General features: G+C 46.9%; 1 protein-coding gene across 2 annotated transcripts; it reads right to left on the reverse strand.

Moving 5' to 3' along the window:
- Positions 1-790: 790 nt before the first annotated feature.
- Positions 791-20,052, reverse strand: LOC115154469 (pannexin-1). Of its 2 annotated transcripts, none has more exons than XM_029700726.1 (6): positions 19,531-20,048; positions 11,544-11,683; positions 10,625-10,827; positions 2,035-2,530; positions 1,591-1,765; positions 791-1,119 (listed from the first exon to the last, which is right to left on the reverse strand). In XM_029700726.1, the coding sequence occupies exons 1-6, from the start codon at positions 19,709-19,711 to the stop codon at positions 1,025-1,027; spliced, it is 1,290 nt and encodes a 429-aa protein (XP_029556586.1). In that variant the 5' UTR covers positions 19,712-20,048; the 3' UTR covers positions 791-1,024. The 2 variants fall into 2 exon arrangements, with proteins under 2 accessions (XP_029556586.1, XP_029556587.1); XM_029700727.1 differs by having other exon boundaries at positions 1,033-1,119; positions 1,579-1,765; positions 19,531-20,052.
- Between the last annotated feature and the right edge of the window lie 301 nt (positions 20,053-20,353).

Below are 20,353 nucleotides of genomic sequence, written 5' to 3' on the forward strand. Positions count from 1 at the left end.
CTCAATGGTACAGATACATAATCCAAGTCTCAAGGCTTTAAAGTCCTTCTTTAACCCATCTCCTCCCCTTCATCTACACTGATTGAAGTATATTTAACAGGTGACATCAATCAGGGATCATAAACTTTCACCAGGATTTACCTGGTAAATTACTGTCATGGAAAGAGCAGGTTCTCCTAATGTTTAGTACACTTAGTGTATATCAGCCTAATCAAGGTGTAGATTATAACACACATTCCGGTGTTCCAATTTGTAACAAGCCTGCATGGGATTATTATTAATACAACTCATTGCATCCAATGTCAATGTCCGCGACAGGTAGAATGCGGGGAGCCGCTTGCTGATTTGACAACTCCAACGCCGTTACACCTCCGACATCACCTAAAAACAATGAAAGTGCTATGCAGTTGTCGGTTAAGCGGGTTAACGCAGAACTGATTGAATCTAGCCCTTAGACGTATTGAGTTACTCAGATCCCCGAAGAAAGAATAAAATAATCTGCTATTCCTTAGAAAAGAAAAGGTTCAATATAAATACATTACCACTTAGGTACCGAGGCTGAAGTTTGCTGGTTAAAATGAGGGCAAGGCTTTGTTTATGTCGCTAGCAATATTAGATAACTAATCACAGCTTTTTTAATAAATAATGACCCAGTCTGACAAACACCTTGTATCTCTGGCAGTAAACACAGAAAGAGAACATCTCTATGGGGAAACTGTGGACCACAGTTCTATAAACAACTTTTGTTTAAATTCCAGAGAACAAATTAGTAGGGGCTTGATCATCCTCATAAGAACAAAAGGTACAATTTTATTGTACTAAGGTAGGTACGGTAACATAGCAACACAGCACTTAAAAAAAAGAAACAAGCTATTGATCAGCAGGTAGCCTAGTGGTTAGGGCCAGTAAGCCGACTATGTGAAACATCTGTTTACATGCCCTTGCGCAAGGCACTTAACTCTAAGTCCCTCTGGAGAAGAACGTCTGCTAAATGACTGAAAAGATAAAGACCCTAGTTCACACTTCAGATCACTCTCTGACGTACGTCTTTCCCACCACAGCAGGTCTTGTCCTTGTTGTCTTTCTTCAGCCCGTCGTCCAGCCACAATGTAGAAACATCTGAAAGGAAACAAAAAGATCAGACTGAACATCTCAATCTCGCCTATGGTGTGAGGAAGTTGACCATACCTGAAAGAGAGATACTATCCAGTTGGGCTGGTCTGTGACTCACTGACACCTTTCCCGGTCAGAAGAACAAGGCAACTCAGTGTTACACACAACAGAAAACTTTACTTCCAGAGGACATATGAGATGGATGTGGTTCTATCCACACACTCTTGTCCACTTGGAGAGAGACTGAAGAGGCTCTGACCTGAGCAGGCAGAAGACCTGTCAGGTGTCCTGCCCCCTAGTAGCAGAGGTCACTGGGAGTTTGGGGAGACAGTTTATGATCCCCATAGTCTCTCTGGCACCGTCAGGAGATGGGTGGAGTGAACTGCATGAAGTTATAAAACTCACAGGCAGAGGAATCTATAATAATACCAATCAATTTGTGAACCAATAACCTAGTCTACCCACCCACTCACACACCTCTCAGCTCAGAAGAGTTTGTGTCCTCCTCTCCAGGCTTGGTGCAGTCTTTGCTGTCCTTGTATGAAGTGGATTTTTTACCATCCACCACATCTGTCTTCACCTGGCCCAGAGTCTGCAGCAGACACATAGTGTCAAAGGCCTCACCGCCTCCTTCCCTCAGCAGCTCCAGCACCTGTAGCAATACACCTCACATAAATAGATATGCCGATACCTCAATGCAATACCAGACATAATGTCTCTCTGGGATAACATAATTCCAAGCATATTTTCCCAAGTGGACACTACCTAAAGTTGTCCATTGTGGTTTCAATGACTCAATTAGTTGGAGCACAAAGCTTGTAAGTTATTACTTAAAAACCTAAAATGGGCAACATATGGTCACTGCTGAATGACCACCGGCCTATCATATGACTAAACATGTATAGTAGTGTTGTTACCCACCTGCAGACACTTATAGGACTTCAGCTCACTGAGGTTCTCCTCCAGGAAGAGCAGGTACACGCTGAGGTCGTTGTAGAAGGGTGTGTCCAGGTCCAGAGCTCCGAAGGCCGGCAGCATCTCGTAGGGCCGGAGGAAGCGGGAGCTCTGTCTGGCCGGGCCCAAGGCAGCGTACACCAGCAGGGGAGCCAGCAGGATGTACACCCCCAGGTTGATGTAGCTTAGCAGCCTGAACACCCCCACCGCCACCAGCTTACACTGCACCGCCACCGCACTGTTGTTCCTCAGCACCCCTGTCCGCACGTCACAGGCAAACTCATCGGTGATGGAGGCTAGACGAATGTAGTAGCCCAGGTAGAGGCAGGCCAGCAGCAGGGTGAGCAGGGTTAACAGCCGACACGCCAGGTACTTCACCACCAGCCAGCGGGAGAAACGCTTGGTCTTCAGGTACTGCTCCACCAGAGGGTATTTAAAGCAGCCTTCGGTCAGGTCCAGGGCACTGCCATCACACAGGGAGATTAGGTGGGGCAGGACAGTAGAAGTTCGAGAAAATGGGACTAGCACTCATGATGCAGTTGCGTCAATTTTGCATATTTTCATTCTCCGAGCAGACTAGAGGTCGACCGATTAATCGGAATGGCCGATTAATTAGGGCCGATTTCAAGTTTTCATAACTATCGGTAATCGGTATTTTTGGCCACCGATTTGCCCCCCCAAAAAAATCTTATTTTTTTACCTTTATTTAACTAGGCAAGTCAGATTAAGAACACATTCTTATTTTCAATGACGGCCTAGGAACGGGGGTTAACTGCCTTGTTCAGGGGGATTCGGGGATTCGTTTTTGCAACTTTCCGGTTACTAGTCCAACGCTCTAACCACCTGCCTTACATTGCACTCCACGAGGAGCCTGCATGGCAGGCTGACTACCTGTTACGCGAGGGCAGCAAGAAGCCAAGGTAAGTTGCTAGCTAGCATTAAACTTAACATAATCACTAGTTAACTACACATGGTTGATGATATTACTAGTTTATCTAACGTGTCCTGCGTTGCATATAGTCGATGCGGTGCCTGTTAATTTCTCATCGAATCACAGCCTACTTCGACAAACGGGTGATGATTTAGCACTGTCGTTGCACCAAACCTAACCATAAACATCAATGCCTTTCTTTAAAATAAATACACAAGTATATATTTTTAAACCTGCATATTTAGTTAATATTGCCTGCTAACATGAATTTGTGTCACTTCTCTTGCGTTCCGTGCAAGCAGTCAGGGTATATACAGCAGTTTGGGCCGCCTGGCTCATTGCGAACTGTGTGAAGTCCATTTATTCCTAACAAAGGCCGTAATTAATTTGCCAGAACTGTACATAATTATGACATAACATTGAAGGTTGTGCAATGGAACAGGAATATTTAGACTTACGGATGCCACCAGTTAGATAAAATACGGAACGGTTCCGTATTTCACTGAAATAATAAACGTTTAGTTTTCAAAATGATAGTTTCCGGATTCGACCATATTAATGACCAAAGGCTCGTATTTCTGTGAGTTATTATGTTATAATTAAGTCTATGATTTGATATTTGATTGAGCAGTCTGACTGAGCGATGGTAGGCAGCAGCAGGCTCGTAAGCATTCATTGAAACAGCACCTTCGTGCGTTTTGCCAGCAGCTCTTCGCAATTCTTCAAGCTGTTTATGACTTCAAGCCTATCAACCCCCGAGATTAGGCTGGTGTAACCCATGTGAAATGGCTAGCTAGTTAGCGGGTGCGCGCTAATAGCGTTTCAAACGTCACTCGCTCTGAGACTTGGGAGTGGTTGTTCCCCTTGTTCTACATGGGTAACGCTGCTTCGAGGGTGGCTGTTGTCGATGTGTTCCTGGTTCGAGCCCAGGTAGGAGCGAGGAGAGGGACGGAAGCTATACTGTTACACTGGCAATACTAAAGTGCCTATAAGAACATCCAATAGTCAAAGGTATATGAAATACAAATCGTATAGAGAGAAATAGTCCTATAATTCCTATAATAACTACAACCTAAAACTTCTTAACTGGGAATATTGAAGACTCATGTTAAAAGGAACCACCCGCTTTCATATGTTCTCATGTTCTGAGCAAGGAACTTAAACGTTAGCTTTTTTACATGGCACATATTGCACTTTTACTTTCTTCTCCAACACTTTGTTTTCGCATTATTTAAACCAAATTGAACATGTTTCATTATTTATTTGAGACTAAATTGATAGTATTTATGTATTATATTAAGTTAAAATAAGTGTTCATTCAGTATTGTTGTAATTGTCATTATTACAAATAAATAAAAAAATGTTTAAATCGGCCGATTAATCGGTATCGGTTTTTTTTGCCCCCCCCCCCCCCCCCCCCCCCCCCCCCCCGATAATTGGTATCGGCGCTGAAAAATCATAATCGGTCGACCTCTAGAGCACATGAACTTCATTTTAGCGTGTTTGTATGCATGTGTACAGAAAAAGAAAGAAAAAGTAAACTTCAAGTGAGTGCTGGATAATTTTTAAATCATTGCACTATGCACTATTGCACTTTTAAGAACTGTTAATTGAAGAAAATAAATTAGCATATTCTGCAACTGCCCATTACTGATCTGATAAACAGCACTGCCTATTATCACAGTTCAGACAGATACACATTGTATTTGACTGCTGACCCCAGCCAGGCTTAGTCTCCAGCAGTACGAAGTCAAACGATAAAAGCAAATCCCTAATTAGTCCATTCGTCACTACCTGTGTTTCTAGCTAATAAGGTTTCGCTCTCCCTCTGCCTCTCAATGAAAATAGAGCATTTGATCTCATCTTCTATTCCCATGTACCAGTGTTTTCTGTGTGATTATATAGCGAGTGTTCCCGCTCTGGTATTGGCACATGCACTCTGGCCAACAGCTCGGCAAAAACAGTATGGGTATAGCCCACATGAGATTATTATGGACAAAAGAGTGAGATTGTTTATTTGTCAAACGGCAGCCAAGCATAGATGATCATGTCACCAGAATAAGACCCTCGATATTTATTGGAAAGGAGCATCAAGCTCATCACCTTGCACTTTCACCATCCTCTGAAGTTCATCATTAATTTAATCTGTAGCCTAATAAACTGCATGCTTTTCCGACGAGTCGTAGTGGGAGAACCACGTGTAAGGGTGTTTAACTGGCGGCAGAGAAGTCAGACGCAGGAGAGTAATAACTGTGTTTCCAACGGCGCAGTTTATTTACAAAAAACCCACCGGAAAACATAATAATAAAAATCAATGGGTAACATAACCCGACGCACACCAGTATATACGTACACTTACAATAAACAATCACCGACAAGGACATGAGGGGAAACAGAGGGTTAAATACACAACATGTAATTGATGGGATTGGAACCAGGTGTGATGGAAGACAAGACAAAACCAATGGAAAATGAAAAATGGATCAGAAGGTCGGTGACGTCAACCGCCGAACACCGCCCGAACAAGGACAGGGAACAACTTCGGCGGAAGTCGTGTCAGTACCCGCCCCTGACGCGCAGCTCCAGCAGCACTTTGACACCGACCTCGGGGATGACCCGGAGGGCGAGGTGCAGGGCGATCCGGATGGAGACGGTGGAACTCTCGCAGCATAGAAGGATCCAACACGTCCTCCACCGGAACCCAGCATCTCTCCTCCGTACCATACCCCTCCCAGTTCACGAGGTACTGAAGGCCCCTCGCCCGACGTCTCGAATACAGTATGGAACAAACGGAGTACGCCGGGGCACCCTCAATGTCCAGAGGGAGCGGAGGAACCTCCCGCACCTCGGATTCCTGGAGCGGGCCAGCCACCACCGGCCTGAGGAGAGACACATGGAACGAGGGATTAATGCGGTAATCGGGGGGAAGCTGTAACCTGTAACAAACCTCGTTCACTCTCCTCAGGACTTTAAATGGCCCCACAAACCGCGGACCCAGCTTCCGACAGGGCAGGTTTCGGGTCGAGAGCCAGACCCGGTCCCCTGGTGCTAACACCAGGGCCTCACTGCGGTGACGGTCTACGCCAATTTTCTGGCGCAGCACGGCGTGCTGAAGGTGAACATGGGGCGGCGTCCCATGTTTCCTCCGAGCGCCGGAACCAGTCATCCCCCGCAGGAGCCTCGGTCTGACTCTGATGCCAAGGAGCCAGAACCGGCTGATACCCCAATACACACTGGAAGGGAGAGAGGTCAGTGGAGGAGTGGCGGAGCGAGTTCTGGGCCATCACTGCCCAGGGCACGAACGCTGCCCACTCCCCCGGCCAGTCCTGGCAATAGGACCTCAGAAACTTACCCACATCCTGGTTAACTCTCTCCACCTGCCCGTTACTCTCGGGGTGAAAACCTGAGGTAAGGCTGACCGAGATCCCCAGATGTTCCATGAATGCCCTCCAGACCCTCGACGTAAACTGGGGACCCCGATCAGACACTATATCCTCAGGCACCCCGTAGTGCCGGAAGACGTGTGTAAACAAGGCCTCCGCAGTCTGTAGGGCCGTAGGGAGACCGGGCAATGGGAGGAGACGACAGGACTTAGAAAAACGATCCACAACAACCAGGATCGTGTTGTTACCCTGTGAGGGAGGAAGATCGGTCAGGAAATCTACCGACAGGTGTGACCACGGCCGTTGTGGAACGGGTAAGGGTTGTAACTTACCTCTGGGCAGGTGCCTAGGAGCCTTACACTGGGCGCACACCGAGCAGGAGGAAACATAAACCCTCACATCCTTAGCCAAAGTGGGCCACCAGTACTTCCCACTAAGACAGCGCACCGTCCGACCTATCCCAGGATGACCAGAGGGTGACGTGTGGGCCCAATAGATCAGACGGTTGTGGACAGCAGACGGAACGTACAGACGCCCAGCCGGACACTGAAGGGGAGCGGGCTCTGCACGTAACGCCTGCTCAATGTCCGCATCCAGCTCCCACACTACCGGCGCCACCAGGCATGAGGCGGGGAGTATGGGAGTGGGATCCATGGGCCGCTCCTCTGTGTCATACAGCCGGGACAATGCGTCTGCCTTAACGTTCTGGGAGCCTGGTCTGTAAGAAAGGGTAAACACAAAACGGGTGAAAAACATGGCCCACCTTGCCTGGCGAGGGTTCAGTCTCCTCGCTGCCCGGATGTACTCCAGATTGCGGTGGTCAGTCCAGATGAGAAAAGGGTGTCTAGCCCCCTCAAGCCAATGTCTCCACGCCTTCAAGGCCTTGACGACAGCTAACAGCTCCCGGTCCCCCACATCATAGTTTCGCTCCGCCGGGCTGAGCTTCTTAGAGAAGAAAGCACAGGGGCGGAGCTTCGGTGGCATACCCGAGCATTGAGAGAGCACAGCTCCAATCCCTGGACACGTCCACCTCCACTATAAACGCCAGAGGGATCCGGATGGGCCAGCATGGGAGCCGAGGTAAACAGAGCCCTCAGGTGACTAAAAGCCCTGTCCGCCTCAACTGTCCACTGCAAGCGCACCAGGCCCCCCTTCAGCAGTGAGGTAATGGGAGCCGCTACCTGACCAAACCCCAGATAAATCTCCGGTAGTAGTTGGCAAACCCTAAGAACCGCTGCACCTCCTTCACCCTGGTGGGAGTCGGCCAAATACGCACATGCTGCAATGCGGTCACTCTCCATCTCCACCTGAGGTGGAAATGCAATACCCTGGGAAAGAGACGGACAGTTGGAAGAACAGGCATTTCTCAGCCTTGACGTACAGGTCATGCTCCAACAGGCGACCAAGCACTCTGCGCACCAGGGAGTACATCAAAATGTCATCAATATACACCACCACACCCCCCTATTATAGGAATTATAGGACTATTTCTCTCTATACCATTTGTATTTCATATACCTTTGACTATTGGATATACTTATAGGCACTATAGTATTGCCAGCTTAATCTCGGGAGTTGATAGGCTTGAAGTCATAAACAGCGCAATGCTTCAAGCATTGCGAAGAGCTGCTGACAAACGCAGGAAAGTGCTGTTTGAATGAATGCTTACGAGCCTGCTGCTGCCTACCACCGCTCAGTCAGACTGCTCTATCAAATCATAGACTTAATTATAATAAACACACAGAAATACAAGCCTTAGGTCATTAATATGGTAAAATCTGGAAACTATCTGTCACGTTCTGACCAGTAAAAGGGGTTATTTGTTATTGTAGTTTGGTCAGGATGTGGCAGGGGTGTATTTGTTTTGTGTTGTCGTTTTTTTGGGGGTATTGTTCTATGTTTTGTATTTCTATGTTCGTATTTCTAGTATTTGTATTTCTATGTTAGTTTTGGGAACGACCTCCAATTAGAAGCAGCTGGTTGTCGTTGCTTCTAATTGGAGGCCATTTTCTCTTGTGTTTGTGGGTGATTGTTCCATGTATAGGCAAGGTTACCTTACAGGACTGTCGTGCGTTTTCTTGTTTTGTTTCAGTGTTCACGTATGAATAAAAATATAAGTGTATGGCCACTTACCACACTGCGTATTGGTCCGATATTTCTTACTCTTCATCAGAAGACGAAACGTATGACAGAATCACCCACCAAACGAGGACCAAGCAGCGGAGGAGGGAGCAGCAGGAGGTGTATATGGAGTCATGGACTTGGAAGGAGATACTGGCTGGAGAAGGACCATGGAGGAAGACTGGAGAGGATCGAGAACGTTATTCGGGAACACGGCTGGCAAGAAAGCCTGAGAGGCAGCCCCCCCAAAAAATATTTTGGGGGCACACGGGTAAGTTGGCTAGGCCAGGAAGGGGACCTGAGCCAACTTCCCGTGCTTATTATGGGGAGCGTCGGACCAAGAAAACACCACGCTATGCGGAGATACGCACTGTTTCACCAGTGCGCACCTATAGGCCGGTGCGGTCGATACCAGCACTTCGCCCGTGCTGGGCTGGTAACTATCCAGCCAGAATGGGTTATGCAGGCTGTGTCCTTCAGACCTCCAGTGCGTAGTCAAGGCCCCGTGTATCCAGTTCCTGCTCCTCGCACTAGCTTTGAGGTGCGTGTCCCTAGTCTGGCGCGTCCAAAGCCAGCCCCACGCACCAGGCCTGTAGTGCGTCAGTCCAGTCCAGTACGTCCTGTTCCTGCTCCTCGCACTAGCCTTGAGGTGCGTGTCCCTAGTCTGGCGCCTCCTAAGCCAGCCCCACGCACCAGGCCTCCAGTGCGTCAGCCCAGTCCAGCTCGTTCTGCTCCTGCTCCTCGGACTAGCCTTGGGGTGCGTGTCTCCAGTCTGGTACCTCCAGTACCAGCCCCACGCATCAGGCTTCCAGTGCACATTCCCTGTCCAGGACTTCCGGCAACAGTGCCCCGTCCAGAGTGTCCGACAACAGTGCCCCGTCCAAAGTGTCCGGCAACAGTGCCCCGTCCAGAGTGTCCGGCAACAGTGCCCCGTCCAGAGTGTCCGGCAACAGTTCCCCGTCCAGAGCTTCCGGCGATAGTGCCCCGTCTAGAGATGGCCCACAGTCCGGAGCCAGCAGAGACGGCCCACAGTCCGGAGCCAGCAGAGACGGCCCACAGTCCGGAACCGACAGAGACGGCCCACAGTCCGGAACCGACAGAGACGGCCCACAGTCCGGAACCGGCGCAGCCAGAGTCGCCCTCCAGTCCGGAACCGGCGCAGCCAGAGTCGCCCTCCAGTCCGGAACCGGCGCAGCCAGAGTCGCCCTCCAGTTCGTATGGACACGCTGCGTATTGGTCCGATATTTCTTACTCTTCATCAGAAGATGAAACGTATGACACTATCATTTCGAAAACATTTTTTTCTTTCTTTCAGTGAAATACGGAACCGTTCCGTATTTTATCGAACGGGTGGCAACCCGAAGTCTAAATATTGCTGTTACATTGCACAACCTTCAATGTTATGTCATAATTATGTAAAATTCTGGCAAATTAATTACGGTCTTTGTTAGGAAGAAATGGTCTTCACACAGTTCGCAATGAGCCAGGCGGCCCAAACTACTGCATATACCCTGACTCTGCTTGCACGGAACCCAAGAGAAGTGACACAATTTCCCTAGTTAATATTGCCTGCTGACATGAATTTCTTTTAACTAAATATGCAGGTTTAAAAAAAAGATACTTGTGTATTGATTTTAAGAAAGGCATTGATGTTTATGGTTAGGTACATTGGTGCAACGATTGTGCTTTTTTCGCAAATGCACTTTTGTTAAATCATCACCCGTTTGGCGAAGTAGGCTATGATTCAATGATAAATTAACAGGCACTGCATTGATTATATGCAACGCAGGACAAGCTAGTTAAACTAGTAATATCGTCAACCATGTGTAGTTAACTAGTGATTATGTTAAGATTGATTGTTTTTTATAAGATATTTTTAATGCTAGCTAGCAACTTACCTTGGCTCCTTGCTGTACTTGCGTAACAGGTGGTCAGCCTGCCACACAGTCCCCTCGTGGATTGCAATGTAATCGGAATCGGTCGACCTCTAATGCAAACGCTTAGTAAATTTGGCCACTAGGAGTCTTTGAGCTCAGGTGGAAGAGACAAATAAATACTCTAAGGAAGACAAGTCATCTAAAGTTGGAGGCTGGAAGTGAATAAAGCCCTTCATAGTGTTTACCTGGGGGGGTCGTCAGAAACATCTTTGGTGTCTATAGATGTGGCCAGGCTCTTGGCCAGTCTGATGGCTCGGTTATAGGAGCGGTCCAGCTCCTCCATGATGAAGTTGAGGTCAGAGGAGAGGTGTGGGGCGGCCGTGAAGCGCCAGAACAGAGCAGGGATGTACATGAGGATTGCCACCAACAGAAGGATGTAAGGGAAGAACTGGAGGAGGAGGGCAGAGGAATAAAAGAGGGTGAGAGATGGAAGACAAAAGCAAGAATCGCATGACTGAGAAATTAGGACCAGGAAAATTACAATCCACATGAACTGATTGTAGAAAATACAGAACATTGGTGTGCCCCACATTGGTATGACACACAGAAGTTCATTGTTGTGACAAGGCTTTTGGGAGCTTCCTTGTGACAGACCAAGTAAACCAAACTCATTCACATGTCCGCAGGAAGATGTTTAGAGGTGGGGGTGCTTTCATTTTGTCGACCGGGGGGATTATTATTATTTTTTTATAAGCACCCCTACTTCCCGCGGCTATGCTAATACACCTGGACCTATGGCGATATCATCCACCTCGTCAAGAAATAGTATCTCTCCCAGTTGTCTGAGAAGAGGCTGCATAATTATAATTGTAAAGGCCATGGTAACAGGGCTTTCATGTAGATAAAGAGGTTGACTACTCTGACAGTCTGGTCTGATTTAAAGTATGGCTTACTGCTGAGAGCTCCAAAAGGGGATCTCAATCATAAATATGCCAAATGTGATGCTGCGCCGTGATTGCCAATGAGGAGTGTTATTCCCCAACTCCCCATGCAGCCTTAACTGTCAATCTCTCACACTGACTGGAGCTGCCCTCTGGCCACTGACTGGAGCTGCCCTCTGGCCACTGACTGGAGCTGCCCTCTTGGCTAACTGAGGGCTTGTACCTTGTGCAGCCATAGGGGGGCACCCTCGACGCCATCAACGCTGAGTTGCTGCTCCTGCACCGCCGCCCAACAGAAGGAGTCAACATAGGCTGCCTGTCGCCATGAGAAGTTTGTAGGGGCAAAACAGCTGATCTGGGTACCTGCATTCAGCCAAAGGGATTGGACATGGTTAGAATGGGCCAGTCCAGAGTGGAAAGACTAGTAAGTGTACACAGCCTAATGTTCTAATTTTAATTGAAAACAGGAAATAACAGGAAATAGGACCAGTGTGGGCACCAGCTGTTATCTACTCCCAGTGGACATTGAGTTTGTGAGTAACTGTCCCCTCTAGTTATTTATGTGGTTGTCCCATAATGTATGGCATAAAAAAATGTATTAGTGATTTCACTGTTATTTGCTTGATGTGTAACCTTTATACACTGCTCAAAAAAATAAAGGGAACACTTAAACAACACAATGTAACTACAAGTCAATGTCACAAGTGTCGTAGTGGAGAGAAGACCAAGGCACAGCGGGAATGTGGATACTCATCTTTCTTTAATGAAAAAATTCGCAAAGCATCCACAGTGAAAAAACAATAAATGATACTCACGACAAGAACAGTTTTGCAGGCTAACAAACGCAGTGCAAAAACAATTACCCACAAACACACAGACAAACACACCCTACTAATATAGGACTCCCAATCAAAGGCAACTCAACACACCTGCCTTCAATTTGGAGTCCCACCCCAATTAACTCTACATAGAAAACCAAAGCTAGACAGAACGTAGACACACATACCAAAACACAAAGACCTCTGCCACGCCCGGACCAAAACTAATACAATTACTCCCTCTGCTGGTCAGGACGTGACAGTACCCCCCCCTATAGGTGCAGACCCCGGAATGCACCTTAAAAAAAGAAAACACAAAAAATCCCCAATACCCCAACAAAACCAATAAACAATATCCCCTAAACAATAAGGGAGGGAAGGGAGGGTGGCTGCCGTCAACGACGGCACTGTGCTACACCCTCCCTCCCCAACCCACCTATCCTGGAGGTGGCTCAGGTGTGGGACGTGGACCTCGCTCCACCTTCGGCGTCACCCACTTCGGTGGCGCCGATGGCTGCACCGGGCAGACGGGCCACTCGGGCTGACCCGGGCAGACGGACCGCTCTGGCATCTCCGGGCAGACGGGCGGCTCTGGCATCTCCGGGCAGACGGGCGGCTCTGGCGGCTCCTGACTGGCGGGCGGCTCTGGCGGCTCCTGACTGGCGGGCGGCTCCTGACTGGCGGGCGGCTCTGGCGACTCCTGACTGGCGGGCAGCTCTGGCGACTCCTGACTGGCGGGCAGCTCTGGCGACTCCTGACTGGCGGGCAGCTCTGGCGACTCCTGACTGACGGGCAGCTCTGGCGACTCCTGACTGGCGGGCAGCTCTGGCGACTCCTGACTGGCGGGCAGCTCTGGCGACTCCTGACTGGCGGGCAGCTCTGGCGACTCCTGACTGGCGGGCAGCTCTGGCGACTCCTGACTGGCGGGCAGCTCTGGCGACTCTTGACTGGCGGGCAGCTCTGGCGACTCTTGACTGGCGGACAGCTCTGGCGACTCTTGACTGGCGGACAGCTCTGGCGACTCTTGACTGGCGGACAGCTCTGGCGACTCTTGACTGGCGGGCAGCTCTTGACTGGCGAGGCTGGGCTGACACACTAGACGCCTGATGCGTGGGGCTGGTACTGGACGTGCCAGCCTGGAGACACGCACCTCAGGGCTAGTGCGGGGAGCTGGCCTGGGGCTCCATTCTTGCCCCGCAAAACTGCCCTTGTGCCCCCTCAAAAATTTTTATTGGGGCTGCCTCTCAAGTTTACTTAACTCTTCCATACCCCTGGAAACGCTCATCCTCATCTCCGCCCACGTCCATCCTTCTTCCTCATTCCTCCGCTGCTTGGTCCCTTTGTGGTGGGTAATTCTGTCACAAGTGTCGTAGTGGAGAGAAGACCAAGGCGCAGCGGGAATGTGGATACTCATCTTTCTTTAATGAAAAAACACGCAAAGCATCCACAGTGAAAAAACAATAAATGATACTCACGACAAGAACAGTTTTGCAGGCTAACAAACGCAGTGCAAAAACAATTACCCACAAACACACAGACAAACACACCCTACTAATATAGGACTCCCAATCAAAGGCAACTCAACACACCTGCCTTCAATTGGGAGTCCCACCCGAATTAACTCTACATAGAAAACCAAAGCTAGACAGAACGTAGACACACATACCAAAACACAAAGACCTCTGCCACGCCCGGACCAAAAACTAATACAATTACTCCCTCTGCTGGTCAGGACATGACAGTCAATCACACTTCTGTGAAATCAAACTGTCCACTTAGGAAGCAACACTGATTGACAATAAATTTCACATGCTGTTGTGCAAATGGAATAGACAACAGGTGGAAATTATAGGCAATTAGCAAGACACCCCCAATAATGGAGTTTTTCTGCAGGTGGTGACCACAGACCACTTCTCAGTTCCTATGCTTCCTGGCTGATGTTTTGGTCACTTTTGAATGCTGGCGGTGCTTTCACTCTAGTGGTAGCATGAGACGTAGTCTACAACCCACACAAGTGGCTCAGGTAGTGCAGCTCATCCAGGATGGCACATTAATGCGAGCTGTGGCAAGAAGGTTTGCTGTGTCTGTCAGCGTAGTGTCCAGAGCATGGAGGCGCTACCAGGAGACAGGCCAGTACATCATGAGACGTGGAGGAGGCCTTTGGAGGGCAACAACCCAGCAGCAGGACCGCTACCTCCGCCTTTGTGCAAGGAGGAGCAGGAGGAGCACTGCCAGAGCCCTGCAAAATGACCTCTAGCAGGCCACAAATGTGCATGTGTCTGCTCAAACGGTCAGAAACAGACTCCATGAGGGTGGTATTAGGGCCCGACGTCCACAGGTGGGGGTTGTGCTTACAGCCCAACACCGTGCAGGACGTTTGGCATTTGCCAGAGAACACCAAGATCGGCAAATTCGCCACTGGCGCCCTGTGCTCTTCACCGATGAAAGCAGGTTCACACTGAGCACATGTGACAGACGTGACAGAGTCTGGAGACGCCGTGGAGAACGTTCTGCTGCCTGCAACATCCTCCAGCATGACCGGTTTGGCGGTGGGTCAGTCATGGTGTGGGGTGGCATTTCTTTGGGGGGCCGCACAGCCCTCCATGTGCTCGCCAGAGGTAGCCTGACTGCCATTAGGTACCGAGATGAGATCCTCAGACCCCTTGTGAGACCATATGCTGGTGTGGTTGGCCCTGGGTTCCTCCTAATGCAAGGCAATGCTAGACCTCATGTGGCTGGAGTGTGTCAGCAGTTCCTGCAAGAGGAAGGCATTGATGCTATGGACTGGCCCGCCCGTTCCCCAGACCTGAATCCAATTGAGCACATCTGGGACATCATGTCTCGCTCCATCCACCAACACCACGTTGCACCACAGACTGTCCAGGAGTTGGCGGATGCTTTAGTCCAGGTCTGGGAGGAGATCCCTCAGGAGACCATCCGCCACCTCATCAGGAGCATGCCCAGGCATTGTAGGGAGGTCATACAGGCACGTGGAGGCCACACACACTACTGAGCCTCATTTTGACTTGTTTTAAGGACATTACATCAAAGTTGGATCAGCCTGTAGTGTGGTTTTCCACTTTAATTTTGAGTGTGACTCCAAATCCAGACCTCCATGGGTTGATAAATTGGATTTCCATTGATTATTTTTGTGTGATTTTGTTGTCAGCACATTCAACTATGTAAAGAAAAAAGTATTTAATAAGATTATTTCATTCATTCAGATCTAGGATGTGTTATTTTAGTGTTCCCTTAATTTTTTTGAGCAGTGTATAACAACTGAAATATTTCAATTATTGTTAGTAATAATAGGCTATTATCTATGTTATTACACATATTTGGACTGCACATCCACAACACAAATCAATTTGGTGTTACATATTGCCTGGATGAACTATGGAAAGCACAGTCAGTCACTGCCACCCCAAGTTCCATTTACCTCTGCTCAAACTGGCATGTAACATATGATATCATATCTGTAGACTGCAGGGGAATAGATTAAAAAGCAGGGACTCTTTACAGTGCTGATACCACAGAATTAAACTGAACATATACACTGAGTGTACAAAACACTAGAAACACCTACAAGGTGTGGAAAGCGTTCCACAGGGATGCTGGCCCACGTTGACTCTAATGCTTCCAACAGCTGTGTCAAGTTGGCTGGATGTCCTTTGGGTGGTGGACCATTCTTGATACACACAGGAAACTTGAGCGTGAAAAACCCACCAGTGCTGCAGTTCTTGACACTCAAACTGGTGCGCCTGGCACCTCCTACCATACCTAGTTCAAAGGCACATAAATATTTTGTCTTGCCCATTCACCCTCTGAATGGCACACACACAATCCAATGTTAATTGTCTCAAGGTTTAAAAATCCTACTTTAACCCATCTCCTCCCCTTCATCTACACTGACTGAAGTGGCTTTAACAGGTGACATCAATAAGGGAACATAGCTTTTACTTGGTCAGTCTGTCATGGAAAGAGCAGGTGGTCCTATTGTTTTATACATGGCCTTGTCTCAGGATGGTAAGTTGGTGGTTGAAGATATCCCTCTAGTGGTGTGGGGGCTGTGCTTTGGCAAAGTGGGTGGGGTTATATCCTGCCTGTTTGGCCCTGTCCGGGGGTATCGTTGGACGGGGCTACAGTGTCTCCCGACCCCTCCTGTCTCAGCCTCCAGTATTTATGCTGCAGTAGTTTATGTGTCAGGGGGCTAGGGTCAGTCTGTTACATCTGGAGTATTTCTCCTGTCTTATCCGGTGTCCTGTGTGAATTTAAGTATGCTCTCTCTAATTCTTTCTTTCTCTCTCTTAGAGGAGCTGAGCCCTAGGACCATGCCTCAGGACTACCTGGCCTGATGACTCCTTGCTGTCCCCAGTCCACCTGGCCGTGCTGCTGCTCCAGTTTCATCTGTTCTGCCTGCGGCTATGGAACCCTGACCTGTTCACCGGACGTGCTACCTGTCCCAGACCTGCTGTTTTCAACTCTCTAGAGACAGCAGGAGCGGTAGAGATACTCTGAATGACCGGCTATGAAAAGCCAACTGCCATTTACTCCTGAGGTGCTGACCTGTTGCACCCTTGACAACCACTGTGATTATTATTATTTGACCCTGCTGGTCATCTATGAACATTTGAACATCTTGGCCATGTTCTGTTATAATCTCCACCCGGCACAGCCAGAAGAGGACTGGCCACCCCTCATAGCCTGGTTCCTCTCTAGGTTTCTTCCTAGGTTCTGGCCTTTCTAGGGAGTTTTTCCTAGCCACCGTGCTTCTACACCTGCATTGCTTGCTGTTTGGGGTTTTAGGCTGGGTTTCTGTACAGCACTTTGAGATATCAGCTGATGTTAGAAGGGCTTTATAAATAAATTTGATTTGAAATTATTTTCCCACGTGATTTTATGAATCAAATTATCTTTCTGCCACAAACCTGTTTCATTACCTATGCTACCTCTATTCAGTCACTATTCCATATGAATACCTTTTAAGGATAAAATATAACAGCAGAGGGGAGTGGATTATGTGAGGTTGTAGAGCAGTGTTGCCATGTTCGTTGTTTTTGTACAAATTGGGCTAAAACGATGTCTCAGGTGAAAATGTATTGGTCGCGGGTTGTGCGTCTTTGGTCTACTTTTAAGTTGCACTGTGGCCGTCATGGCATTTCTCTTAAAAAACATTTCACTGTGACCTGGTGCTGACTGTCTGGCAGTGCGGCAGGCTGTTGCGGTGTGACTGAGTGGTGTGCTACTTGTGTAACCTACCTGACAAACCAATTGAATAAATAGCCTATAAACTTCAGTTTATTGTTGTTGTAGACTTGTGTTATTATGCAATTATTAATGGACATGTTTAGTTAATTCAATTGGAAATTATCAAAACTCTATCGCAATTGCCAATCAGATGTTAGAACGGATTAGATTGATGTAACAGTGGTCAGATTTGGCTACAGGTAAAACAAATTCAAGAAAATAAACACTGGCTGTTGTTGACAAGCATATTCAGTTCATATACATATTATTCATATTTAATTCCGTGATTGAAATGATGACCCCATCCTCAGTAGCCTATTCCAGCAGGCTATTGGGAAACACTTAATTTCGAAATCACCTCGCTATTCATGTTGAATAATTTAGTCTGTTAATTTGAACTAAGCAAGCTGCTAAATTGTTCCATTTACATCTTGTCTACATCTTCTCTAGGCTAATGTAAACTATCTGGAATTAGATGTAGGCCTATAGGATTCCTGCCTTTATCCAAGCAAACCATGGCAAAATTGAATGACAATCATAAACCAGATTTTAGTCTGTAGCCTATGCCTATTGAAATGACAAGTCAATCTCGCAAATGGGCCATTTATAACGGTTTGTAGTCTCAACATCTGGCACATAATAATAGCACAATTGCCAGAAAATAACCTAACATTAGTGTTTTATACTCAGAGATTGAGATCCTCTGTCCAACTTTCATTACTCAAACTCTCCTGTCGGATTTATCTATAGTTATGCACATGTGCAATGGGGATTTATTTACAATTATAAACCTGGTTCAAGCCCTGAATTTTGATTGGATGAAAGCCGTGGTATATCAGACCATATACCACAGGTATAACAAAACATGACTTTTTACTGTTCTAATTATGTTGCTACCCAGTTTATAATATCAATAAGGCACACTTGGGGTTTGGATATGTGGCCAAAATGCGACAGCAGGTAGCCTAGTGGTTAGAGTGTTGGGCCTGTAACCGAAAGGTTGCTAGATCGAATCCCTGAGCTGACAAGGTAAAAATCTGTCGTTCTGCCCCTAAACAAGGCAGTTAACCCACTGTTCCTAGGCTGTTATTGTGAATAAGAATTTGTTCTTAACTGACTTGCCTAGTTAAATAAAAGTAAAGTAAAAATACCATGGCTAAATCCAGGTACTCTGTGTTGCGTCACGCTTAAGAACAGCCCTTAGCTGTGGCTATATACCTTGGGCCCTATTGCTTAAGCATGGCAGTTACATTTGTTAAATAGACATCCATTGATGAAAAATGATCTGGCGAGAGTAATAAGGGCAAATGATCTTTTCTCTTGCCACATATTTAAATTTCTTTATTACTTTTGAAGAAACCCGAATTTAGCTTCTAAGGTTACTATCATATTCCTTCTTAATTGGCTCAATAACGTTATGGAAAAGGGGTTTATTGTATAAATATGCTAACACCCCTCTTGCTGTGAAAAAAAATTGGGTCTAGTTTTCAGGCATTTCAGGTTTTCAGTGGTCAATGAGCTATACATTTAACTTAACCTGGCAACCCTGTTGTGGAGTCATTTTCAAAGATGTACAATGTAACGGTTTCTTCACGGGGGCAGGCGGCGCTGTGGGCCTAATTTCGAACTCAAGACAATACAAGAAGGCTACAATGTTACTACAAATGCATATTGAGGGACCAAGCAACTCAGCTCTCCTAATACATTAAGAATTCTCCAATACAGGCCAGGATATTCCGGGGCGAAACAAATGAAATGCAATTTGCCTGTTTCCCGTTGACAGACAGGGGTATGAATTACAATTATGGGGTCTATGGAGCAGACAAAGAACGACCCAGGGATTAGACATGTTTACGAGTTTATCTGTTGAGAATCAAAAAATCCATTCGTTTTAGACTAACTAAAACAATTGAAGTAGGTTTTTATTCAGTGCTTGACTGCAGAGGTCTGCTCAAACCAAAAACAGAAAGCCAGAGTTTGTGCGTCGAGAGAAACCGATAATCTGCTCTGCTGTTACTGCTCAATTCAATTGGCTAGAGAATACTATTTTTATCAATTTCTGTTTGACCCTGATGCTTTTATTCGATATATTTGAACATGTTAGTTTAATTTTAGTTCTACTAGTCTATCAGTAAGTCAACTCACCCACTGACACCTCTTGGGCAAACGCGAGGGAGATGAGTAACAAAGGGAGACCAACCGCGATGAAAGTGACTATTTTGTCTACCGCAAGCTCCAGACGGACCCCTTTGTACTTCGACTCTGTTGGATCCTTTAATAAAAAGTCGGAGAAAACGTATTCTGTTGCAACGTGTGCAATCGCCATTGTTCAATGTGAAATAGTCAATGTAACAAATTTAAAATGAATAGTTATCCAGTTAATACAATTTATCTACTATATAAAAAACAAGCCGCGCGTTGTCCAAGTTTTTACTCAAATTATTTTCTATATAGATCTCGACAAATTAAGTTAACAAACATGTTACTTAGCAGAAAGTGCATGCAATAACGCCTGACTCATTAACTGTGTTCGAATACTCATACTAATCATATTATTTGTGACGTAAATTGAGTATGTAGTATGCTTATTGGCCATAGTATGGATAGAGTTAGTATGCCAAAGGTTCCCGGATGTCGTACTACATTCGCGAAAATACGAAGTATACAAGCAGTGAACACTATTTCCGTGCTTTTAGGGCCCATAATGCAATTCTTCCGAAATGGGCGTGGCTTCAAAACGTTTTCAGATTTGAAGAAAATGGCGGAAATATGCAGCCGAAATCCGACGTCAGCGGATACAAATTTATTGCTTTAACTAATTATGACACAGGTTAAGAAAATGTTGAGCAATGTAAGAAAGTAATTACTTTTTTAGTAAGTTATGCTACACCTTATGTTGGCTGACAATGTGTTGCCTACGCTATCCGCAAGAACCGCATAGCATATCATTACAGCAGTAGGTACCAGT

Source organism: Salmo trutta, chromosome 19 (assembly GCF_901001165.1).
Source record: "Salmo trutta chromosome 19, fSalTru1.1, whole genome shotgun sequence".
Lineage (NCBI taxonomy): Eukaryota > Metazoa > Chordata > Actinopteri > Salmoniformes > Salmonidae > Salmo > Salmo trutta.

Excerpts from the sequence above, each read along its gene's own strand:
- LOC115154469 (XM_029700726.1), bottom strand. The coding sequence starts at position 19,711 with ATGGCGATTGCACACGTTGCAACAGAATACGTTTTCTCCGACTTTTTA. Across the intron at positions 11,684-19,530 it reads TGCCCAAGAGGTGTCAGTGG|GTACCCAGATCAGCTGTTTT; the intron begins GTGAGTTGACTT and ends GGCTGAATGCAG. Across the intron at positions 1,120-1,590 it reads AAACTCTTCTGAGCTGAGAG|ATGTTTCTACATTGTGGCTG; the intron begins GTGTGTGAGTGG and ends GTTTCCTTTCAG.